Source organism: Pseudorasbora parva, chromosome 7, assembly GCF_024679245.1.
Source record: "Pseudorasbora parva isolate DD20220531a chromosome 7, ASM2467924v1, whole genome shotgun sequence".
Taxonomy (NCBI): Eukaryota; Metazoa; Chordata; class Actinopteri; order Cypriniformes; family Gobionidae; genus Pseudorasbora; species Pseudorasbora parva.
In genome coordinates this window covers 43,608,462-43,635,176 of record NC_090178.1, presented here as the reverse complement: position 1 = coordinate 43,635,176, position 26,715 = coordinate 43,608,462, and the positions used below count along the sequence as shown (strand labels likewise).

Below are 26,715 nucleotides of genomic sequence, written 5' to 3'. Positions count from 1 at the left end.
ACTCGCCGGCGCGATTGACGTGCGTAACAAAACCTCTTGCCTGTTTCCGGGGCCTTCCAGTAAAGCTGAAATGATAGGCTAAGTCTTTCTTGAATACATGTTTTAATTAGGCCTATAGATAGTTATTATATGTGTGCCTTTAAAGCAATAGGCTATGCTATATTTTATAAAGTGTAATAGATGTAACTTGTCTGGAGTGCTAAATTGCAGAGCTGGTGCAAACGTATCCATATTGATATGATCAGATCAGACGCTTTCTCTTTAAAATGTCGTATTTGTTGTTGTTTATTTATTTATTTATTTTTTTAATAATAATTGCACAGCATATATTCACATATAGGCGATTCATCTAAACGGCGTCGGGATGTTCATTAACCGTATAACGCTGTGAAGTTAGCCAGTTTTTTTTTTAACCCCAAAGCAAAGTATGATCAAGAATACGAGCGTGTGTGTTGGAGAGAGATGCACGCAAAAAGAACTATAGCAAACTAAGCTACTGATTTTAGTTGGTCTAAATCATGGACGGCCAACTAAAATGGTCTAAATCAATTCCATTTGTAGCCTTAAATTAAATAGCTCAGTATTTTTTTCTGCCTGTATTGGGCATAAGATTAGTAGCCTAATGAATGTGTGCATATTGTGAATTAATTTAATAAACATAATTACCTTTCCCAATAGCCTTCAATAAATTAACGTGTCTGCGAAAATGATTCATAAAACATAAATATCAGTTAACCAGATTTACTTTCTTCACTGACGAAAATTGTCCCTGACATGGTTTTTAAGCTATTTTTATCAAATTTTTTTGGTCTTCAGAACATATTAAAATGCACATATGTAGATCATAGAAATCAAAATTTTCTCGGGGGTGCATGCCCCCGAACCACCCTAACTACCTCTCATTAGGAATCTCAGTGATTATAAAACCGTGCCTTTATTATGATTAAGGAATGTAGGTCTTATACAGAATAAGGCCTTAATATTTGATTTATAAGTAGCAATAAACAGCCAATATCGCAATATAGAATTGGACCCTAAACTAAAGTGTTACCATTTTTGTCATACCCTCACTGGCCTCACTGGGCCCGTCATTACTAAGTTACGTCACTGTCTCTAGTGCTTTAAAATTGTGTGTGTCTATAGGATGTATATACAAACCGTCATATAGATGCAAAAAACAAACAAACAATAGTAGCTACCCCATTCAAATGCTGATGCATAAATAGAGAGCGCTATTATTATTATTTATTTTAGCAATTTCTGCTTTGTACGGCAACATTTTGGTTGGCACCACTAAATCTCACTCTAAGTTTTTTTGAAAAGTTGGCAGCTCTGTTAATGCTTCTTATTAGACTAGACTAAGTGTTATCAAATGAATAAGAATACCCTTTTGAATTAAAATACTTGAAATAGGCTGGAGTTGAGGAAGGTGTTGATATTGATTTGCAAAATAAATTCTTGTTTATATTTATATCGACGGTCGTGTTTATAGTTACAACTAGCCTTATGTTATGCCTCGGTTGTTTGTAACATCACTGAATTACATGTGTAAAATATGTTAATTATTTTCTACTATTACGTAATTCAGTACTGCTCTGCTATCTAATAAGTCTAACTTTTAGAAACACCTTTTTTGTGCACGAACTAAACAGAACTAACTTAGAGCCCTTACCAAGATGGCCGCATTTCCGGGTCGTTATTTTAACTGGCTGACAGCAGATGCAACTTCCGCTCTCAACTCCTCCTTTGTCTGAGTCCATTCGGTCCTCCGCCTAGTTATTTATTTATTTCCTTTTCGTTTGTGGGGTATATTTTTATATATCCTTATCTCTCGATTATTGAATGACATTCGATTCCGACACATATATGCCTAAAAGCAAAGCCCCCAAAATGGATGATCTGGACTACAGTAAGTAAAGCTGGTTTAGCGTTGTTTAGTGCCGCATCACGTACTGTTTCATATGAGCCTGGGAAAGGCTTCACGTAGAAGGATGGTTTTGCTAATTTAAAGGGGTTAAACCGAATGTCATTAGTTTGTTGTCACATTTCTCATTTATGCAGCTTTAATTCATCGTTCAGCTGCCCATCTTCAGTCATTGTTCTGGATTCATTCGTGTTCGGCCTCCCTCGGTTGTTTACATCTGTATTGTGTCTCTTTGCTTTTATCAGAGGGTGAATAAATTAATGTCAGTATCGTGTATTTCATAAGTGTCGTACAGACATGATATCATGGTTTTCAGCTGTTCATTATTATAACTTACATCTTTTGGGTGGCATCATTTGATTTTTAACAGCATTTCTGTCATTCATAAGCACATACAGATTTCTCATAAAAATGCATTAGTCAATTATAAACTTAATATAGGCACACAGAGTGAAATACTTGTCATCTGCCATCATTAGTCTGCACATTTAATTATTCTGGAAGATAGGCATTGAAAACACCATAATTTCTATGTGACTAACCAGATGTACAGTAGTGGCCAAAAGTGGTCTCGCCTATATGTTTTAGTAAGTAAATGGATGTCAATGGTCATGTGACTCTTTGCAGAAAGTCAGATGTTCTTCAGTTGATGCTCAAGGTGCTCTTTAGATCATCTCAGATCCTCCAGGAGAAGATGAGCATCAGCTTTAGTTCAGGTAGCTCCAGTCCTGCTGTCATTACAAGAAGAGACACACCCTAAATATTGAGACCTTCTAAAATTCATATTATTTATTTTATCAACTTTTTGATAAAGTATTTGTACAAATTTGCAATTCATAATTGAAAATGTTTTTTTATTTATGGCAGATGGAAACCTACTGTGTACCTTTTTTTTCTTAATTAAAATATTTGGGAATGGGTGAAGTTGGGTGAAAGGTTTGATTGGGTTGATATTTTTGGATTTACAAAATAAAAACAAATTCAAAATCAAATTGTCATGCTAATGAAGTCAATTCGTAATGTATTTTCTTTCTTTTTTTTAAAGATGCGTTTAGACCCCATTGTATACCACTGAAGGAGAAGCTAATCGAAGCTAATGTTTTTTAAGTTATTCATTTGTGGTTTTTGAGCTGAAGATTGTGAAAATTTGTTCTGAGGAACGTCAGAGTATGTGTCTCTGCCTGCAGGCGTTGCTTTCTGAGCTCCTGTGGGTTTGGCTCTGTTTTGTCCTGGCTTGCTTTCTCTAAAGCTTCCGACCAAACACCCGCTGGTGTCGCAAGAGTCCTCTATTAGTCCACAGAGAATCTGAACGTAAACGAAACAGTTCGTGTGCATGTGTAATGCCCTGAATCCTGATTACGTTTCCATCTCACATCATAAAGTGAATGATATTAGACACAGGCCAGCAAATACGGGATGTCAAGTGCAGCAGGAAGATGAGGGAAATGGGGGTTTCGTGTGAAAGAGAATAGTCTTTTCAGTTCCTTTCCTATCCAAGGCCCTGTGACCTCATTTTGTCCTCCTTTCTTTCTCTTCACAGTCCCAGCGGACCTGAGCCCAGAGGAGCGCTCCGAGCTGGAGGAGATCCGGCGCAGAAAAGGAGCGCTGCTTCTGGAGATCCAGAGACTGAAGGAAGAGCTGAGAGAAGCCATTATAGAGGTGGAGGGGCTGGAGACCAGCACAGAGGGCAGGTTAGTCTCAGAGTTACACCTGTTATAGTGCTTCTGATTCATGCAAGAGTGTTTGGTATATTTTCTTTCTCCAATTTCCCTTCTCTGATAGATAACGCTCTATAAATGCACACACACACACACGTTATCAGTTGCTGTGTGAACAGAGCAGTCATTGACATGAACTTGAACTCTCCTCGCTGTGTTCAGTAGGTTCATTGGACACTCAAAGTGAGGCATTGTATTTCACACCTGAAAACAATATTGATCTCCTGTCTTTTATTTTATAGTAAAACATTACAGAAGAGTCGACATGTGGCCATGGGAAGGAAAAAGTTCAACATGGACCCGAAAAAGGTAAACCATCCTTAACGTGAAGTTAAAAAAGTAATACAGTTTAAGATAACAAAAAGAAGAAAATACATGCAGAAATCTTGGTTATCAGTCAGATTTTTTTATGTGGTCATTATGATCTTTTGTGCTTACCAAGACTTAATTTATTTATCTGATCAAAGATACAGTAAAACAATAATATAGTGAAATATTATTATTACTGTTTATAAGAGCTGTTTTTCATTGTAATATATTATAAAATGCAATTTACTGCTGTAGTGTCAAACTGAATTACTCCAGTCTTCACATGATCCTTCGGAAATCATTCTAATATGAAGATTTGTTGTGCAAGAAACATTTCTTGCTAGTATTATTGTTGAAAACTTTGTGCTGCTTCATATTTTTGTGAAAACTGGTACTATTTTCAGGATTTTTTGATAAATAGAAAGTTCAAAAGAACAGTATTTATTTGAAATAGAAATTGAAGGTCTTTACTGTCACAATTGATCAGTTTAATACATCCTTGCTTAATAAAAGTATTAATTTTGTTTAAAGGAACACGCAGACCTTTTGAGACTTATACTAACTATCTTTTTCACCGTATCCCCCAGAGTTAGATAAGTCCACACATGCCATTCCCATCTCAGTGCATCCCATAACTCTGTCTGAAGCACCCACCGCTAGCCTAGCTTAGCACAAAGAGGTAAGTGGCTCTATCTAGCCGACTGCTCAATAAGTGACAAAATAACGCCAACATTATCCTATTTACATGTTGTGATGTGTATAGTTATATTGTGTACTAAGACCAACGGAAATGAAAAGTTGAGATTTTTTTAGACCGATATGGCTAGGAACTATTCTCTCATTTCTGCGTAATAATCAGGGAACTTTACTGCCGTACCATGGGTGCAGCGGTGCAATGATATTACACAGCGTCTGAAAATAGTCCCCAGCACACTCTCTGTGCAAGCAGGTTGTCACGTTGGTTATGTTGATGGAAGTTTGCCTGTTTTCAGACGCTGTGTGATATCTCATAATGCGGCAGCAAAGTTCCTTCATTATTACACAGGAATGAGAGAATAGTCCCTAGCCTAACTTTTCATTTTCAGTATTAGTACACAATGTATTTATACACATCACAACATGTAGATAGGAAAATGTTGCCATTATTTTGTCACTTATTGAGCAATAGGCTAGATAGAGCTATTTTTGAATTTGAGTGCTTCAGACAGAGTTATGGGATGAAAACGGGGCGAATGGACTTATCTAACTCTGGGGGATACGGTGAATAAGCTAAAGTCCCCAAAAAGTCCTTCAAAAATATATTTAAAAGAACACTTCATTTTTTTGAAAACATATTTCTCTGACATACATATAAATATTTCACTTGCATATTTTAAGAATATTATTTTTAATTTCTGTTACATTTTGTTACATTTACACAACATTTTCCTCTTTTTCACAGGGCATTGTATTCCTAGTGGAGAATGAGCTTCTCAGACACACTCCAGAGGATATTGCTCAGTTTCTTTACAAAGGAGAAGGACTCAATAAAACTGCAATAGGAGACTATTTGGGTGAAAGGTGCTTCACACTTCAACTGCATTATATCAGTGACTTTTATTTAGTTTTAATTTGTGACTGTGTAAGACAACGATGTTTCCAATTGGTTTAAAAAGAAGTAGAATAACAAGCTAAGCATGTGAAAACTGCATTTTTATTTTAAAATAATTGTATAAAAACAATGTATTTCAGATTATTAAAAAATAATCAATGCATATAATGTCCAAAGACAGAATGAATTTAAGAGGGTTTAACCTTGCAAACTAATAAAGCAACAAGCATACTGAAACCTCTCATTTATAATCTTATAGATCAGTGATTGAAACAGAGATGTTGTTAACGTTGTTAAACTGTATCTCTTGTTTTTTCTCTCAGAGATGACTTCAATATTAAAGTATTGCAGGCTTTTGTTGATCTTCACGAATTCACAGATCTGAACCTGGTACAAGCACTTCGGTAAATCAGCAACTTTCCTCAGTGTTATTTTAGTTCTGTTTGTTTAATATTTTGAATTAGCTTTTATTTTTACATTTTTCATGTAATTTTTTTGTTTAATTTTGAGTAATATCGTTATGTGCTTTTTTCATTTTTGTTAGCTTTTTAGGTTTATTTTCATTTCATTTCAGTTTTAGGTTTAGTTTAATTTATTTTAATTTAATAATTTTAGTACTTATTTCAGTATATTACCAAGACAACATTTCTAATAATAATTCAACTAATAGTTATATTTTATTTTATTTTTATAAATAGAAATGTTTATTTTTATAGTTTTAGTTAAAAATAAAAACCCTGACTTTTCTGGATGTTTCTTCATAGAGAGTGATCCAGCAACTTCTTGATAATTTAGTTGTGGGTGTTTTTGTATACAAAACGGTTTCAAGTATTCACAGAGTTATGTGTTGTGCTTGTGTTCATGATGCGTCTGTCTATTTCTGCTCACTGCAGGCAGTTTCTGTGGAGTTTCCGCTTGCCAGGTGAGGCTCAGAAAATCGACAGGATGATGGAGGCCTTTGCACAGAGATACTGTCACTGCAATCCTGGAGTCTTCCAGAGCACAGGTGACGCACACACACTCACACACACACACACACACACACACACACACACACGTCTGGTTCACCATCTTGGGGACTCTCCATAGATGTAATGGTGTTTATACTGTACAAAATGTATATTCTCTCCCCTTACACTAATCCTACCTCTAAACCTATCCATCACAAACATTTCTGCATTTTTGCCTTTTCCACAAAAAAAGAAAAAACTCATTCTGTATGACTTCTAAGCTTGTTTGCTCATGGGGAACTCAGTTTAGGTCCCTGCGGTGACACAGTCCCCATGAGTCAGTGTGCATTCGGGTTGAAGTCCCCAACAGGATAGAAAAACATGAACACACACACAGCTCCTGAGGTTTTCATCTAACATGTACACTAGCAGTTTCACATGTTTTTGATCACAACATAGTTCCCATTTGTGTTATTTCATAGTTTTGATTCTAAGATGCTCAATTTAGTCATAATTGAGTAAGTGTGTCTGGTTAGACTGCTGATTTAAAGGGATAGTTCACCCAAAAATGAAAATTAGCCCATGATTTACTCATCCTCAAGCCATCATAGGTGTATATGACATTGTTCTTTCAGACAAATAAAATCGAAGTTAAATTAAAAATGTCCTGGCTAATTCAAGCTTTATAATGACAGTGAACATTCAACTTATGAAAAAAGCATAACTAAAATGTATGACATCGGATGCAGAGAGGCGTTACACTTTCTTCGTTAGTTGAATAAGGAAGGCGGTCTGCCGTAAGCTAGATATTTTACATTATAACGTGTTAAATATGGTTATTTTTCATACACAAACCCATTGCTTCTCTTCAGAAGGCCTTTAATAACCCGTGTGGAGTATGTTTATAATGGATGGATGAACTTTTTTGGGCTTCAAATTTTGGGCTGCCATTCACTCCCTATAACTAATTGTATTCATCTGAAAGAAGAATGCTATATACACCTAGGATGACTTGAGAGTGAGTAAATCATGGGGTAATTTTCCTTTTTGGTTGAACTATCCCTTTAAGATATGAACATTGACACACTAAGAACATCTCAGTACTTGTCAAACACTATTGCTGCTGCAGTTCAGGAGTATTTAGTTTAGTTTATACAGATGTGTCAAGTCTCTCAGTCCTTAAACTCTGTCTTCTCCCCACAGACACCTGTTATGTGCTGTCGTTTTCCATCATCATGTTGAACACTAGTCTGCACAACCCTAATGTGCGGGACAAGCCCACGGTGGAGCGATTCATCACCATGAACAGAGGCATCAATGATGGGGGAGATTTACCAGAGGACCTGCTCAGAGTGAGTGTGAACGTCATTATGTCTTGGGTGATAGTATTTTGTTATACAAATTCTATCCACGTTTTAAGGGTGAACTGTGTAATTTTTTGTACTATTGACTTATTTATTGATTATTTATTTATTTATTCACTATAAGACTTGAGCAGGGCCCTATGATTTTTGTAATGTGGAAATGGACCGAATCACAGAATCCATTCATAAAAATGTTATTTATAGTATAACACAAAATGTCACAGTTGACACATTTAAAAGTCTTCTCTTGTTTTTTTCTTGTCTAGATTACTTCCTAATGTATAGTTGTCAAATAAGCCTAGGCATACAAATAGTATTGCTTGTGTTCCTCTTGTAAATTGCTTTGGAAAAAGCCTCTGCTAAATGCATAAATGTACATTTAAAAGTAAGGTGGTACAGTTATTCAAATCGTGATATGGACCAGTGTCTGTGAATATTAAACTGCAAAAAGACTGCTATTGAAATATGAAGTACGTGTCTCTGTGTGAATGTACTTTTTAAAGTTATAATAATATTATTAATAAAATGTATTAACTTTATTGTAAGGAATATCGACATTTTAACGTTAATCCTCCTTTGTGCAGCATTTGGGGGGGTATTTGTAAATTTTTCATTTGATTACTTTTTAAAAGATTAATGAATGCTTTTACCTTCATTTGATTACCACTGTTTTTGATACATTTGTATAAAATCATAAATCCAGCCAAATTAAAATTGACAACCCAGAATTTCTGAAAAATGGGGCCCATATATTGTAAAAGTTGTATTAAATTGTTACTAATTACTAAAATGTTATTTAACCATTTCATAGGGCCTGCTTCAGGTCTCTATGTTGCTCCAAATTGCTGTCCGTGTGAACGACCTGTGATTGTTTCAAGGCTTTTTTTATTTTTTATAATAAACCTTCACATTGAATGTTGTTATAAACAATGTGAGTGTTCCCACAGAATCTGTATGACAGCATTAAGAACGAGCCTTTTAAGATCCCTGAGGATGATGGGAATGACCTGACGCACACTTTCTTCAACCCTGACAGAGAAGGCTGGCTCCTCAAACTGGGTGAGTCCCTCCTGATGTGCGCCAGGAGAGTTTCTGTTTAACCAGAGTTTTTCATCGTTGCCATTGCATGATATTCTGTTTCATTGCTGCGCTTTGCACTTTTTTTTTTTCTCCTAAAAGAAAACCCCAAGCGAAACATCACTTCTAATGTGTTTGGCACTTTCGAAGATTTACTTTCTTTCTGCATGGCGAGCTCTGTGATCTCTCAAGCACTAAAAGCTTTTGAATCTTTCTCCCTCTCCCTGTGTCTCTTTCTCCTCTGTCTTTCTGTTTCCTGTGACCCGTCCCCCCATTCCCTTTTTCCGATCTCTTCTGGCTCCTGCTCTGCTTGACCTGTGATTTCTCCTCTGCTGCTGGTGCTGTTCACCCTTCAGGAGGTACGTACAGCCTCTTTTGCCTTACTAGAACAACTCGTAGAGAAGGACCACTTAGATTAGTGCAGAATGATATTATTAGAGTACAGACAGCATCATTATATTGTAGTGTTTGTGCTTCAGATTCCTCCAATCATTTGTTGTTGCCGAGAGGTGTACTGTTAGTTTACTACGTGATCAGTAGTGATGGGTAATTTTGAAGCATTGCTTCGAAACGTTGCAAATTATTTGTTTCAAACCAGTGATCTTGGGGTGTGTATTAAACTCCCAAAGTGATGCAATTTCAGCAAACAAGGCTTTTTATGAATCCCATAGACCTGAAAATTGACACTTTCTCTCACATACACTAATGCTGCGTTCCAGTTCATTTTTTATTATGCTCTTCACTTGCTAACTTCCCTCCGTCTCGTTCACTCGAATGTGCGTCTTTGCTTACACTGCATGAGTGCCCTGGCAGAAGCCTTGCAATGGACTGAACTGGAGCCTCTTAAGCACTTGATCAATTGGAATCCCCTATTGAGTTGATTTATTGATTTATTTTTTCCTTTACGAAATAGCTTAATGCAGCATTCTATATGTACATAGGTGTGACATCACATTTGTGTTGCATTGTGGTATATGAAGCTGCTTGAAGTATACACATGAAGTAGACTCACTCCGCAGGCAAAAGTGGGGAGTGAGTGTCTGTCAATATAAACCTCCTTCTTCCACTTCACGAAGTGGAACGCACTTCAAAATGGCGGCTCCTGAGGGGAAGTGCTTAGGGAAGTTTGCAAGTGCGTGGGACGCAGCATGTATGGACAAAAGTTTTGGGACACACCTTAAATTGAGGAGCATCAATCAGACCCATTGCCGCAGGTGTATAAAATATGCCTGAATTTGTGAAAAGAATTTGTGAAAAGATTGAAATTTACAGAATTTGTGAAAAGATTGTTCTGATGTGAATTCAAGTGTGGTACTGTGATATAAGGCCACTTTGGCAATTAGTCAGTTTGCGAAATTGCAATCCTGTTAGATATTCCATGGTCAACTTTAAGTAGTATTTTTGGAAAGTGGAAGTGTTTAGGAATAGCAGCAACTCAGCCATGAAGCAGAAGGCCACGGAAAGGCGCAGAGAGGGGTCAGCAAGTGCTAAGGCGCATGGTGTGTTAAAAGTCGTCAACTCTGCTGATTCCATAGCTCTCAAAAATCCTATAAAAAATGGATTTAGAGCGGCCAACATATTAGTTATCAGTAGCCTAGAAATCTAGACGCACCCTAGCGGCAGCAAATTTAATCTGCCCACAAGTGTCGTCTAGGAACTCTCAATACCCTTCTGAGCTGTATTCCTCACAATCTGTTCGGGCCAATCACATCATGTATAGAGTCGGCAGGCGGGGCCATAATGACGACGGCCGAGTTGCGTTTGCGTGCTTCTAGTAAACACAGAAACTGGCAAACGGCGGCAGTTTTTCGAATCAGCTTTGACTGCGATTCTGGAAGACTTGGAGTTAAGCTTTTCTCTGAGAAACAAGGTTCCCGCGGGGTCTTAAAAAGTCTAACATTCAGAAAGTTAAATTTAAGGCCTTAAAAAGTCTTAAAAACGCCCTGATTTTCATCCTAGGTCTTAAATTTAATTTACCAAAGTCTTAAAACTTTTACTTCCGTTCAGAAACACAACCTTTTAGTTTTCTTTACCCGACTGCTTCATGCATTTTTACTCCTTACACTTTTCCTTCAGCTTTTCAGAAAGCAGCGATTGGCGAACGGAAAGCAAGAAATTACCGTAATAAACCATATTTTGGCAAAAAGCGCTATTTGTCTTTTAGGATTTTTTTTAAGCGTGCAAAAGGTTGAGGATTTACGGTCAAATAGCGCTTTAATATGCTGGCGCCAACACTCGCATTCTAATAGGGTTACACGTAATGTATTCTGATGTATTTGATCTGACTGGGTGGGCCGCTGTCAATCTCAGGCCCAACCGTAGATCCGCCACTATCATAGGTTGGTTGTTTTGTCTGGTCTGCACTTGTCTACGCGCGTTTTCAAAGAACATGGGTCTTTGCACACTGAGTCCAATATTTTCGCATGCGTTTTTTCATATTCGTGATCCGAAAAATTCGTCACGCTTATTAATGCTTATTAATGCAGATGCTTATTAATGAATGCGTTACATAACAAAAACGCAAAACAAGACAAAGTGACGTCTAGTGAGGATGATTTGTTTGTCCTGAGGAGATATTGGGTTCATCTACTCCTGTGATCGCGTAGAGAGGAGAGTTTCCCTATCAAGCGGGATTATCCAGACCGACCGATTCAAAGTTGCAGTACGTGTCAGTGGCTCAGTTTGATGCTTTGCTAACGATACTGGAGACACATATTTAAAATAAGACCAATAATTACCGTGAATCAATTGATCCCGAACACCTGGCAGTATGTCTATAGATCCGATCTCTCACACACACACACACACACACACACACACACACAAACACACAAACACACATTTGTTGTATTTTTGCTAGAATAATATGTATGGTGGCTCTGAGTTGTCAAAACGTCTCTCAAAATGCGTTTTTACGGATGCGAAAACGCAGAAAATCGAACCTGTTCCGAATTTTTTTTTGACGGACGAAAGTTTCGGAGGCAGTGTGCAAGCGTTATTGACATAACGTGAGGTCGAATTTATTTTTTGAAGTGCGTAAAATATTATTCTAGCAAAAATACCACAAATAATATTATTATATCACAGTTATAATTATAGCACATCAAGTCTCTGTAAAGCTCTGTGTGTGTGTGTGTGATCGGATCCATAGACATACTGCCAGATGTTCGGGATCAATTGATTCACGGAAATTAGTGGTCTTCTTTTTAATATGTGGCTCCAGTATCGCTAGCAAAGCATCAAACTGACACTTTGAATCGCTCTGTCTCGATCCCGCTTGATAAGGAGGGGAAACTCTCCTCTCTATGCGATGGCAGGAGTGGATGAACAATATCTCCTCACGACAAACAAACCATCCTCACTAGACGTCACTTTGTCTTGTTTTGCGTTTTTTCCCCCGTAACGCATTCAATAATACGTATCGGACTCTTTATATGCTAAAGGGGATGAACTCAGACATGTGTAAGGTTAGGTTGTCTGTACTAGTTTTGTGGAGGGAATATGCATGCCAAGTTCTGTCATCTATCATTCATACGTATTTTGAGTTTATTTAATGTTTCTATAACTGAATCAATAAAAATAGAATGTTTGAGAGTTTCTGAGATCATTTATAATGCTTTTAGTAATGCGTCGTGTTGGTCGTAAATTTCACTCATAGTGGCTGCATCTCCTCAACAATAAAAGCACCAACCAATTTGTTCAGTTCAGTGGAACTAATTGTTTTACCTGGCGAACTGAAATCAAGTTTTTGTTGTTTAGCTTGAGGCGGGGTGCAGGAATCATTCGGCTCTCTCGCTTCCAGCTGTGTAGTGCTGTGCTTTGCATGCAGGTGTTTTTTTTAATTTGAAGTGGTGTTTTTAGCAGTTGACAAAAGCTTTTCACCTGCACATAATCTACACTTAAAGATTATTCCCTTCTCCTTTTCTTTTACGATTTCAAAATAATGAGAATACTTCCATCGCAGTAATGTACAGCTCTGGCCTGCCATCTTCGTTTCTGACTGACTAGTTTGTTCCCGCGCACGTGAGTGCGTGATTCTACGACAACGTTCATTTTAATTAAAAAGCCTATTTAAAAAAATTTTGAATGCAAAATTAATAAAACTAAAAAATAACTCGCATTACTTTTTAAAAAAAGTAACTCAAATATTAATGTGTAAATTTATAAAGTAATGAGTTACTTTACTCGTTACTCCAGAAAAGTAATATTATTACGTAACGCACGTTACTTGTAACGCGTTACCCCCAACACTGCTCATAATGGTCTTAAAAGGTCTTAAAAAGGTCTTAAATTTAACTTACTGAAACCTGCAAGAACCCTGGAGAAAAGAACAAAGAATGGCACTGAAGTCATTCTTAAAAAGGGAAGATGTGTTCGGAGTTTAGCCGACCAGATACGGCGAATGTTTAATCTGTCAGCGAGCTCTGCTTCACTCGTTGCTCTGGTTGGTTGTAGCGCTATCCTATCGTGTGCAGAGGGAGTATGAAAGACAACCGTTTATCCCGCCCCTTGGACTGAGCCCTGTCTATGGTGAGTTTCCAGACCAAACATCTTGATGTGGGTCTGGCTTGTCAGGCTAAGTTATCAGTGTATCAGCCAAAATGTTCATATCAGTGCATCCTTACCTTTAAACAACCACCAAGCAACCAACCAAAACACAAAAGTGGCATTATAAGCAGGCAACCACTCAAAACACACTAGCATGTTGTTGAAGATTTTTGCACTAGCCAACATCACTTACCAATCTGTAGAGTCTGAATTTATTTGGGTTTTTCCGGGTTTTCACTCTACTAATATCGCGTGTAGATTTTTCTTGCTGTGTCTGTGCAGTTTCATTTGGAAATTCTTAATTTGTCATTTAAAAAGCCCGTCTTGCATCTCTAATCTAGTGTAATCTAGATTTCCATTCTAATCTTCCACAGGAGGTCGTGTGAAAACATGGAAGAGACGGTGGTTCATTCTGACAGATAACTGCCTCTATTACTTTGAGTACACAACAGTAAGTCAGTCAAATTCCTTTAAAATACCTTTGTTTAAAAGAATTTTGTGTAATGGCTGTATATAACAAGTCAAATTATTTACCTGAAAATTAGCCATTTATTAAGCAGGATAATTAATTGGACAACTGTCAATTATACAGCTCATTGTCAAAATTATTTGACCACAGGCTGCTAATGTCCATGTAATAATAGCCATGTAATAATTGTTTGTACTTTATACAATTAGCATAAATTGATCAAAAGTCCCAAAAGTAGTAAAGACATTTATAATGTTACAAAATATTTATATTTTGCATAAATCAAACTTTTGAATGGCAGTATATGTTTACTGAGTGTGTGTGTGTCTTTAGGACAAGGAGCCCAGGGGCATCATCCCATTGGAGAACCTGAGCATTCGAGAGGTCGAAGATCCCAGAAAGCCAGTAAGCCAAACACAGCTAATCATGTATAACAGTTTCCATGAGACTTCTCATAGATCAACTACAGATTTTTGTATTTATCTTTAGGGCTGGGCAGTATATCAAAAACGGTTTGTGGGCTTTGTTTGTTTATGGTGTTACTTTTTGTGTGCAGAACTGTTTTGAGCTGTACATCCCTAATAACCGCGGGCAGCTGATTAAAGCGTGTAAGACCGAGGCTGACGGACGTGTGGTGGAGGGAAACCATATGGTGTACCGGATCTCAGCTCCCACCCCAGAGGAAAAGGACGAATGGATACACAGCATCAAGTGAGTAAACACTGACAGCTGAATGAAGATCCTCAAGGGATTTATGAAGATCTCAGAGTGCAAGGCGTTCAAAAGAGTAAAGAACTATTACCACCACGAGCGCCCTGACAAAGAGGGTCAAATGAAAATGTTTTCACCGAAATTATTCACATGACAGTGCAAGTTTTTATCAGCCTCCGACAAATATTTGCGTATCTGAAGTATATTTGCATTTCCTGATGGGAATAGCTGTGTATATGATAGTGAATTCCCCAGGGCACTAAAAATAACTGAAACAAATATTTGAAATGTAAATTTTGCTCTTATAATGTCCCTCCCCAACATTATGTCTAGCCTTGTAAAACAATAGACAGAAAAATCTATTTTTTAAATGGAATAATGTATTAAACCTTTAGACAAAATCTATAAAAGATCCAAAATAAAAATGTGTTGTTTGTTTTGAGTGTCTTTTATGGCTCTTATATGGTATGATATTGTAAGAATATGCAGCTCATACTCGAGGAGGGAAGAAACTATTTATTTAGAGACCCAAACTGAGAAAAATATGAAATTTTTTGCAGATGCAAATTATTTACATAGCTTGTAATGTAAATCAATGAGATGTTTATAGTATAGCAGATACTTGCATAAAATCTATGCACCGATATGAACATTTTGGCCGATATACGATAATTCTTTATATTTGAAAGCCGATAAATCTAAAACTTTTGATAAACTTTGAAATCCTGATTACAAAAACAAAAGGCTCATCATTAAAAGCCATGTCCCAAACACTTCAACGTGAATCAAACCTATAAAGTACAGTAGCCTAGTTTGAACCAGTGTTAGATTATTTAATGTTTCAAATTAATTTTACACTCCTCTGGCCAACTCACTTTATTTCATTTTTTTTAACACTTTTACAATGAGGTTTGATTTTTTTCGTTAGCATTAGTTAACCAACAATGAATGAACAATACTTCTACTGGATTTATTTATCTTATTTCATGTTAATCTCAACATTTTCAGATCCAAAGTTGTGTCTGCTAAGTAAAGGATAATGTACACCCAGCCGGTTGTTATCGCAGAATAAACCCAGACAGAGTGATCAGGTCTTGCATCCCTCTGAAGGGGTTTATTCTGCGATAACAACTGGCTGTGTGTACATTATCCCGCTTATTACACGGCTACTAGTCTCAAATAAATAATTATTAGACACAAAATATTGTCTTGAGATTAAATATTTTATTAGATCTCATGCAAAGCTTCCGCAAAGAAAAACAGTGCTTTAAGCCTTTATCTATTGCTGAAGGTTTGCCATATACTCTTGCTAAATGTTGAAAATGAATGCTGAAAGGGTTAGTTCACCCAAAAATGAAACCAAGCCTATGATTTACTCACCCTCAAGTTATCATAGGTGTATATGACATTCTTCTTTCAGACAAATACAATCAGAGTTATATTTAAAAAGTCCAGGCTAACGTTAATCCAAGCAGTAGCCTAGTAGTTGTGTTTGAAGTCCATATAAAAATGCAGCTGTCCGTCAAATAACGTGCTCCACACGACTCCGATGGGTTAATAGAGCCTTCTGATTCGAATCGATGCGTTTGTGTAAGAAAAATATCTATATTAAAAACATTATAAAGGAAACCTGCCTTGAAGTCTTCCATTGTAACCCACGGCTGTTAAAGCCACAAGATGGCGCCAGCGTTAAGCATAGAAGTAGTACCGGTCAAGGTAACTCGTAGTACCCGTATGAGCGGGTGTTATCTGGTATTATTACACGGCTCTGTGAAATACTTGATTCTGATTGGTCAATCGCGCATTCCAGCGGTACGTTATTTCCAGATAACACCCGCTCATACGGGTACTTCGAGTTATCTTGACCGGTACTACTTCTATGCTTAACGCTGGCGCCATCTTGTGGCTTTAACAGCCGTGGGTTACAATGGAAGACTTCAAGGCAGGTTTCCTTTATAATGTTTTTAATATAGATATTTTTCTTACACAAACGCATCGATTCGAATCAGAAGGCTCTATTAACCCATCGGAGTCGTGTGGAGCACGTTATTTGACGGACAGCTGCATTTTTATATGGACTTCAAACACAACTACTAGGCTACTGCTTGGATTAATGTTAGCCTGGACTTTTTAAATATAACTCCGATTGTATTTGTCTGACAGAAGAATGTCATATACACCTACGATAACTTGAGGGTGAGTAAATCATTGGCTTGGTTTCATTTTTGGGTGAACTAACCCTTTCAGCATTCATTTTCAACATTTAGCAGCAATAGATAAAGGCTTAAAGCAGGTTGGAACTGTTTTTCTTCGCGGAAGCTTTGCGTAAGAACTAATAAAATATTTAATCTCAAGACAATATTTTGTGTCTAATAATTATTTCTTTGAGAATAGTAGCCGTGTAATAAGCGGGATAATGTACACCCAGCCGGTTGTTATCGCAGAATAAACCCCTTCAGAGTGATGCTCCGCTTCGCGTCGGGGTCCTGATCACTCTGTCTGGGTTTATTCTGCGATAACAACCGACTGGGTGTACATTATCCCTTACATAACATACCGCTGGAATGGGCGATTGACCAATCAGAATCAAGTATTTCACAGAATCAAGTATTTCACAGAGCCGTGTAATAACATTAGGTAATCCACTGGGAATGGACTGTTTAACATTAACAAAGGTTATTGCTCTCTGTTTGTTCATGTTAGTTAATGCATTAACAAATATGAGACCTTATTTGTAAAAAAACTAAAATTCTATTGCCTAACAAAAAATACAACAACAAAAAAAACCTAAATGCAAACAAGTCAGTGAACAATATTACTTATGCTGCATATGTGCTGCATTTAAAAAAATCAAAATATATACCATGTAAATAGTAGGCTAAAGATTTTAAATATTAGTCTATTGTTACAAATAACGTTGCTGTTTGTCTGAAGAGATTGAACAACCGTAAACTGAAGCGCTTAGAAGCTTAATTAACTCAACTAAACGCATCATATAAAAAAAGAACAATCAGTTATTTATACAAAATAAATGTAATATTTCAACTTATATTTGCACAAAATAGCCAACAGGTGAACTAAGTTACGTAGTCAGAAGGCCTATAACTCCTGTCTTCCCCTGTTTGAGTTTAAACTGAAGATGATCGCCTGTACAATGAAACGCTGCGGGTTATTAACTCGAAACGCATCCTATATGAGATAAATCAGATGTTTATACTACATCAACTTAATATTAGGACATATGCTTATAATGACGCGAATGCGTTGTGGATGCACTCTTCCCACAACATCGCGCTGAAACACAGCAACTAGCTAAACCCAGAGAATTCACAACGTTTTATTACAAAGGTTCTCATTATTACATTGTTAAGTATATGACAGTCCCAGTAGTTATTAAGGATGAGCATTTCTGTTTGAACTGCACGCACTGAAGCAAAAGATCGGTACAATGAAGCGCTTTACTAATCATTAATTAACCCAACCAAACGCATCCTATATCATGAGATTATTATTTATTCTGTGTATATCTGATTAAATATTTAATATTACAATTTACAATGGCACAAAAGGCTGCGAATGCACTGCAAATTTGACTGTGCCTGTCATGAAGGCAGGGTTGCCAACTTTTAAGTTCAGGTTGGAGTGAGATTTTTTGGGGGCCGGGGGGGGGGGGGGGGGGGGGGTAATGCTTTTGATCTTGATTCAGTATCAGTTTATACCTAGTATATATACTGTACATAATAATATGTTTGTTTTGGCACTAGTTTAAAGATTTCTTGGGTCAAATTATATGTGCCATTCCTTAATATTCACTTGTGACTGCTTATATAAGTATCATTATTCATTAAAAAGATTAGGATGCAAGTTATTTAGATTTTGAAATTTCACATTTAAAGAAATCTAGTGTTTGATCATCATATCTAAATATTTATTAGAATGCAAAGACTGCAATATATTTTTGAGCAACTACATTAGATACATGTATATTTATTAAAGAGCCATAAGGCACCTAATGGCATTACAAATAAACATTAATATTTTTTAGCCACAAAATGACTCTAATTTGCCTCTTTGAATTGGAATTCTCCATTTTAATATTAATTACTACACTAATTGTAATATACATTTTAGAAGAAATACAAATATTAGAAGAAAAATATTTTAAGTGGTCATTTATTGAAAATAATTGTTGCACAAATAGTATTTAGTACCAAAAGACCTCCTCAAAATATTCAATAAATATAATTTAATGAGTATGAGTGTGACCTATTAGTAAGGAATACCTGAGGGCTAAATACAAGAATAACATTAATGTTAACAATGTTGCATCTCTATCACTCTCCATAATAAAACGATCCTGTAAATATGGCTGACTTAATAATCAATAAACACTAAGCTGTACTGTTTACCAAAACTTGCAGCAAACATCTATATGGTGAAACTGTTGTGTATGCGCTTAAGCCATTTAAATTCATTGGCACAGCGCTAGAAGTATTGAGCGCTCATGGGCCACGTGACCAGCGCGCGCCGCAGGGAGACGAGAGCATGCAACTCCGCTTTTCAACGCCTCTGGCTTTAACATTATGCCACATTAGCGCCAAAACGCTATTTATTGTTTGAATTTCATTAAAACACATTTAAAAAAATTAAAGCTTATAGCTTTGTTCAATATCAAAAGCAGGTTTGGCAATTTGGCGTGAGATTGAGTTGGGCGGAGTGAGAGCGTGAGACAGAGCCTGAAAGCGTGAGAATCACGCCAGATGCGTGAGAGTTGGCAACCCTGCATGAAGGTGTAACTCCGTGGACTCACTCTTCCCTCAACAAACACGCGGAAACACACCGATCGAGTCGTGTTCTCTTTATAATTTTATGTAGCTTATATGTCAGACTTGCATTGCACATGTTGCCCATAACTGTATTTTCCTTTTCGAAGTGATCCCAAAAATATATGAAGAAATTCAAACCCATCATGGTGGACCACACATCTGTCTCAGCTAAAGGAAATAATACATGAACTAACGGCTTGAATATATTGGTCACATTTTCTTACCGGATTGATAACGATAACATCAAAAATGAACATTTATCGTCCGATAATGATATGTTGCTGATATATCGTGCATCCCTATAAAATCATATGAATATCAGTCGTAACTCTGTATCTCCCAATAATATGCTTTAGTAAGATGATATTTAAATGTTTGGTTTCATGATCAAAGATCTATCAATTTAAGACATATGCAATACAATAACAGAGATGAACAAATAAACATTCCTCAAACCCAATGGATCATTCCTGATGCTCAAATTTTAACATGATTTTTATAAAACATGATATATTGATAATTAAGTAAAGCTGCTTAATAAACTATCAACCAGACGACAGGAGGCTTGCAATAGATTGTGCAACAGGTTTTTCTGCTAAGTTTTGATACTGTTGATCATTTAGGCTGCATTTACACTGCAGGTCTTGATGCACAATTCCGATTTGGTGCCTATATCGGATTTTTTTGACAAACCGCTTACATAATTTATTCAAAAGCGTCCCGTATCCGATATTTGCATTTACACTGTACACTGGGAAAACAGCCCAAGACGTTCTTAACCGGTGAAAGGAAGTAAAACAGCGTGATATGCAGTGGACGCAGACAAAATGATTGCACAATGTTTTGCTGTCTGCACTGTTCCACACATCTTTAAAAGTCGGCAAAACATTTCTCTCTTAAGGCGGAGAAAAAGAGGAGGGCCCTTGACGGGGTTGCCAGGTTTTCACAACAAAACCCTCCCAATTGCAACTCAAAACTGTGTTAAAGTAGCCCAATGCCGCATGAAAACTGCGGACTTGGCAGCACTGGATCGCAGTTTGTGTCCACCTGAGTTGACGTCATTCGCCTCCATCCTTTTTTCAATGACGTACGACTCGCATTTACTGGGGAATATACGATTTGACCGCTTACATGGCAGCTAATGCACGCTACACGCTAATGCACGCATCCGAATCATATCGGATTTATTACCACATATGAGTGAGGCCTGAATCCGATCTGAGGATACCGGAATTCATGCGTTTTTGTACTGCTTACGCGTTCACATGTCATATCCGATCTGTGCCACATGAGAGGAAAAAATCGGAATTGGGTCACTTGAACCATGCAGTGTAAATGGGGCCTTAGAGACCTTAGAAATATCTATCAAATATGATAGTGTAGGTTTACAGGATTGAATAGTAAATATATGCCAGCTCTTTGTCATGAGGGAGGGCCGACTCTCAATCTCTCACACACACACTCACACACACAAAGTGAGGATGAAAGCGTGGCAAGCGCAGCACACGCAACGACTCCGCAAGAAGATAATTTTCAGAAAAATGTGCAGGCCGCACTCACAGTAAACTTTGATGTCAAGTAGGGGGCCACAAAAAATCATTTGGCGGGTCTCAAGTTTGAGACCCCTGATTTAGAGGCTTTCGAAATGTGTATCAAATATGATAGTGTAGGCTTTACAGGATTAAATAGGAAATATATGCCAGCTCTGCAAATAAGAGTATGGGACATGACCTGATCTTCTGCTTTTGCTACAGATCTGCTGTGAGCGTGGACCCCTTCTACGAGATGCTTGCAGCCAGGAAGAAACGCATTTCCCTAAAGAAAAAAGAAGAGCAACCTTAGAAATCCTCCATTTCTCCTCCATCCTTCCATACCCTCCATCCGTTCTCTGCGAAACCAATGATACTTCATTAAGGTAGCTCTTGTCGTCTCATCAGAAGAATCCGTAATGCTGGTTTGACGGAGAGATGGTTGTCGTTGGGTAAACCTGAACGTCATCATCTTTGGTTTGGATTTAGGTGGTCTGGACCGCACAATTACCCATCTCTTATGTTATAACTTCTGCTACACTTGTACACTACACAGTGTTATTCACTATCACTCTAGTTTGTAGTCCAACACTATATTACGCTGACATTCCATAGACCTTCACCGACAAGCATAACATTTAGACATTAATCTCCATCCTCACCTCATCACTGACAACGTTCACTTCAACTTCCTGCGCTCTCACGTTCGGTGGCTTCTGACCACCATTCATGCTATTTACAGCTTTTTACTGTGAAGTTCTTACACATACAGGGTAGATGACCAAACAGCCTGATGTATTCTTCATCACCACCATCATCAGGGACAGATTCAACCGAGCCTTTAGCAGAAATGAGCAGGAAGTTACGTTCACACTGAAGGCTTTTGTTAGTTCATCCGCTATTGATTTACTGGGTCTATTCTGCTGCCTGTCTTTGTTATTTTATCGAAACTGACACTATTTATCTCTTACTCATTTGAGTTTATTTACATGTTATAAATGAAGATGTAAATGAAGGTCATTGCTATTTACACTACATATCAAGACTGAGTTAAGCATATCCCATCAGTTTTTTTAGACTAATATATTGGTATATAGAATAATAATGGTATAGACCCTGCCGGTGATGTCATTTCCTAATGACAGCTGTATTAAACTTCACTGACCCATCAAAGCATCTGTAGAAACACATCTCATTTTATGTGAATCCTTAAATAAGCTCCTCCTTTAAGAAAAGAGCCTTAAAAGTCCCCCACAGCCCTGTTTCTGAATGTTCTTACTAGTGTTTCAACTAAACTAAACTAGGTTTAAACCGATAACTCAACCGCTGGGGTTGCCAAACTGTTCTTGGGGGAATCTCATGAAAATATGTCCAGATTATATTGCACACTAAGAAGAAAACTAGATTTTGCAAAAACAAAGTAAAACTAATTTTCACAATTTAGTTTTTTATTAATTTAATTTATTATTTGCCTTTTTTTCATTGCTAAGCACATTTTCCTCCAAACGCATCCATGTGGTTGGCAGAGTGAAATCTAATTTTGGTAACATTTTACAGTCAGGTCACATTTGTTAAAGGAATAGTTCACCCTAAAATGAAAATGTCATTAAGTCTTCACCCTCATGTCGTTCCAAACCCGTAAGTATTTCATTCATGTTCGGAACACAAATGTAGATATTTTCGATGAAATCCGAGAGCTCTCTGACCCTCCATTGACCACTTTGATGCTTCAAAAAGTTCATAGAGATCATAAAACTAATCCTTATGAAATTGAGAAGTTTAGTCCAAATTTTCTGAAGAGCCACAATCGCTTTATATGACAAACGGATTGAATTTTTTATTTATTCATATAAATATTTATCAACTCACACATGTATTATTATAAACTGAAGCTCAAGCTTGAGATGCGAAAAACTATGAGGTTCATTCTCATGTTACGCAGCACGTTTGAGCTTCACAAGAACCAATGAGGTTCATTCTCATGTTACGCAGCACGTTTGAGCTTCTGCAAGAACCAATGAGGTTCATTCTCATGTTACGCAGCACGTTTGAGCTTCTGCAAGAACCAATGAGGTTCATTCTCATGTTACGCAGCACGTTTGAGCTCCACAAGAACCAATGAGGTTCATTCTCGTGTTACGCAGCACGTTTGAGCTTCAGCAAGAACCAATGAGGTTCATTCTCGTGTTACGCAGCACGTTTGAGCTTCACAAGAACCAATGAGGTTCATTCTCGTGTTACGCAGCACGTTTGAGCTTCACAAGAACCAATGAGGTTCATTCTCGTGTTAAGCAGCACGTTTGAGCTTCAGCAAGAACCAATGAGGTTCATTCTCGTGTTACGCAGCACGTTTGAGCTTCACAAGAACCAATGAGGTTCATTCTCGTGTTACGCAGCACATTTGAGCTTCACAAGAACCAATGAGGTTCATTCTCGTGTTACGCAGCACGTTTGAGCTTCACAAGAACCAATGAGGTTCATTCTCGTGTTACGCAGCACGTTTGAGCTTCACAAGAACCAATGAGGTTCATTCTCGTGTTAAGCAGCACGTTTGAGCTTCAGCAAGAACCAATGAGGTTCATTCTCGTGTTACGCAGCACGTTTGAGCTTCAGCAAGAACCAATGAGGTTCATTCTCGTGTTACGCAGCACGTTTGAGCTTCACAAGAACCAATGAGGTTCATTCTCGTGTTACGCAGCACGTTTGAGCTTCACAAGAACCGATGAGGTTCATTCTCGTGTTAAGCAGCACGTTTGAGCTTCACAAGAACCAATGAGGTTCATTCTCGTGTTACGCAGCAAGTTTGAGCTTCACAAGAACCGATGAGGTTCATTCTCGTGTTACGCAGCACGTTTGAGCTTCACAAGAACCAATGAGGTTCATTCTCGTGTTACGCGGCACATTTGAGCTTCACAAGAACCAATGAGGTTCATTCTCGTGTTACGCAGCACGTTTAAGCTTCAGCAAGAACCAATGAGGTTCATTCTCGTGTTACGCAGCAAGTTTGAGCTTCACAAGAACCGATGAGGTTCATTCTCGTGTTAAGCAGCACGTTTGAGCTTCACAAGAACCAATGAGGTTCATTCTCGTGTTACGCAGCACATTTGAGCTTCACAAGAACCAATGAGGTTCATTCTCGTGTTACTCAGCACGTTTGAGCTTCACAAGAACCGATGAGGTTCATTCTCGTGTTACGCAGCACGTTTGAGCTTCACAAGAACCAATGAGGTTCATTCTCGTGTTACGCAGCACGTTTGAGCTTCAGCAAGAACCAATGAGGTTCATTCTCGTGTTACGCAGCACGTTTGAGCTTCACAAGAACCAATGAGGTTCATTCTCGTGTTACGCAGCACGTTTGAGCTTCAGCAAGAACCAATGAGGTTCATTCTCGTGTTACGCAGCACGTTTGAGCTTCACAAGAACCAATGAGGTTCATTCTCGTGTTACGCAGCACGTTTGAGCTTCACAAGAACCAATGAGGTTCATTCTCGTGTTACGCAGCACGTTTGAGCTTCACAAGAACCAATGAGGTTCATTCTCGTGTTACGCAGCACGTTTGAGCTTCACAAGAACCAATGAGGTTCATTCTCGTGTTACGCAGCACGTTTGAGCTTCAGCAAGAACCAATGAGGTTCATTCTAGTGTTACGCATCACGTTTGAGCTTCACAAGAACCAATGAGGTTCATTCTCGTGTTACGCAGCACGTTTGAGCTTCTATTTTCACTGATGACTGTCAGTGAGAGTCTCTTCAGAAAATTTGGACTCAACCATTTGATTCATAATGTTTAATTTTACGATCTCTTTATGAACTTTAAGTGTCAAAGCGCTAGTTGCGTAGCTGTCTACAGAGGGACCGAAATCTCTTAATTTCATCAAAAAATGTCTTCATGAATGGGTTTGGAACGACATGAGGGTGAGTAAATGACAGAATTTTTTTGGGTGAACTATTCCTAACAAAGAACAGTGTATTTTTAGAGCATTTATTTATTTATCTTCGTTAAAATGAGTTCATTTAAATTCAGTAGTTTGTGTTAGTTCACACAGAGCTTCAAATAATGTTAATAAATATGAACTAAGATTAATAAATGCTATTCACTGTAAGTTTGTGTTAGCTAATAACAAATAAGACCTTTTTGTAAAGTGTTACCCTAATTTCTTTTGAATTTGGGATGAAATTTGACATGGTCTTGACAGGTTTGGTGAGATTCGCTCTGTGCCATTATAAGCCAACGGTCTCGATTGGCCAATAATTGTGGAGCTGAAGTCTGATTTTTCAGAATGTGTGTTTGCTTTAGCAGAGAAAGACGTGTCTGCTGTTTAATCCCCCACAAACAAGACATGAAAAAGATGGTTTTATATCATTCCTGATCCTAAAATATGTGCCAGACGTATTTGTATTGTTGCTTGTGTGAAACACTAGTTACTCCCTCTCACTCAGTGCTGTTCAGTTTGAAGGAGTCCATGGCAGCTTTTTCCAATGTACATTTATATTTTGCCTTTTTCTGTTTGTAAATACATGTTGTTCTGTTTGTTTACAACACAATTTGCTAGCATTTTTATTTATTGTTTTTCCAATTTTTCTTTTTTGAGAAATAAGGATCGGGGTTGCATGTTGTACTGAATTGAAGCATCTTTTGTAAAGGGTGAATCTGATGCCAGTGTTTTAGGCACGTCTAAGGCGACAATTAGCGTTCTGTATTTCTAAATCTCGTGAGCGGGCAAGTCTGCAAATTGGCATTGCAGTTCAAAAATCATCTAGTAACTTTTAAAATGTATACTTTATCCAAACAAAGCGATTAGGAATGTTGCATAGATATTTTTAAAGCTGATTATACGGAACACTAATAGCGTCTGGAGTCTAAAAATAATAACCACGCTATTTAAATATACTAATTATGAAACGGTTAATACTGAGAATTGTTTAGCAGTGCATTTTGCTTGACTTCTGTGATTGTTCCCGATTAATATAAAGCTTGGCTATAGTAATCGATGTCTTTGACTTTAAGACATATTTATTAGTTTGGAGCTAGAATCCATGTTGATGGCACTTTAATAGAGTTCAGCACAGTTTTGACTAAACGACAACCTGATATACTCTCTAGTGCCCTCTATGAGTATGTAATTATTACTGCAGTTCTTAACTGGTTTAAGCCTTGCTGCACATGTAAAGGATGCCAGTATACAGCATCCACATCAAATCATTTGAGGTGAACCTGCTTCACATTGTATTGTATGTTAACCCACAGGCCATACGTATACGAGACTCCAAGTGTTAAATGGCATTAAACTGCTGACTGCAACAGTACATTCCTTGATATAAGCTATGTTTAAACGAATAGTTTGGGCATGACGTGGTCTGATGAAGACTGTAGAATGACTCTGATGACTTGAATACATTTTGGAGACTCTAAATCTGTGCATTCTTGATGAGAAGTGCAAAGGTGCCAAAGCCTTTCAGCTAGTCTGTGAATACGATAGGACCAATGAAAGCGTTTTCTCCTCTTCTTTCTATTTCCCCCCCTCCCTGTTTCTGATTGGCCACAGAATGGTACAGATTGTTGAGAAATTCATGTAGCAAAATGAAAACTCAGTTATGGTACACTGGTGCCAATCAACTCTAATAAACAAAAAAGACATTCATGTTGTGTGTGTGTGTGTTTACTAATAGCTGGTAAATCCTATTTTGCCCAACAATGTT

At 37.6% G+C, this 26,715-nt stretch overlaps 1 protein-coding gene across 9 annotated transcripts; it reads left to right on the top strand.

The window, feature by feature from the left end:
* The first annotated feature begins 1,738 nt into the window (after positions 1–1,738).
* On the top strand, positions 1,739–26,657 carry cyth2 (cytohesin 2). Of its 9 annotated transcripts, none has more exons than XM_067449283.1 (14): positions 1,739–1,909; positions 3,465–3,615; positions 3,885–3,951; positions 5,393–5,511; positions 5,866–5,946; positions 6,436–6,548; positions 7,696–7,844; positions 8,804–8,916; positions 13,854–13,932; positions 14,284–14,355; positions 14,507–14,661; positions 21,242–22,937; positions 22,988–23,491; positions 23,593–26,657. In XM_067449283.1, the coding sequence occupies exons 1-12, from the start codon at positions 1,843–1,845 to the stop codon at positions 21,327–21,329; spliced, it is 1,254 nt and encodes a 417-aa protein (XP_067305384.1). In that variant the 5' UTR covers positions 1,739–1,842; the 3' UTR covers positions 21,330–22,937; positions 22,988–23,491; positions 23,593–26,657. The 9 variants fall into 9 exon arrangements, with proteins under 9 accessions (XP_067305384.1, XP_067305383.1, XP_067305385.1 ...); XM_067449282.1 differs by having other exon boundaries at positions 22,988–23,943; positions 23,995–26,657; XM_067449284.1 differs by having other exon boundaries at positions 22,988–24,244; positions 24,296–26,657.
* The last annotated feature ends 58 nt before the right edge of the window (positions 26,658–26,715 follow it).

Excerpts from the sequence above, each read along its gene's own strand:
- cyth2 (XM_067449281.1), top strand. The coding sequence starts at position 1,843 with ATGACATTCGATTCCGACACATATATGCCTAAAAGCAAAGCCCCCAAA. Across the intron at positions 6,549-7,695 it reads TGGAGTCTTCCAGAGCACAG|ACACCTGTTATGTGCTGTCG; the intron begins GTGACGCACACA and ends TTCTCCCCACAG. Across the intron at positions 14,356-14,506 it reads TCGAAGATCCCAGAAAGCCA|AACTGTTTTGAGCTGTACAT; the intron begins GTAAGCCAAACA and ends TTTTGTGTGCAG.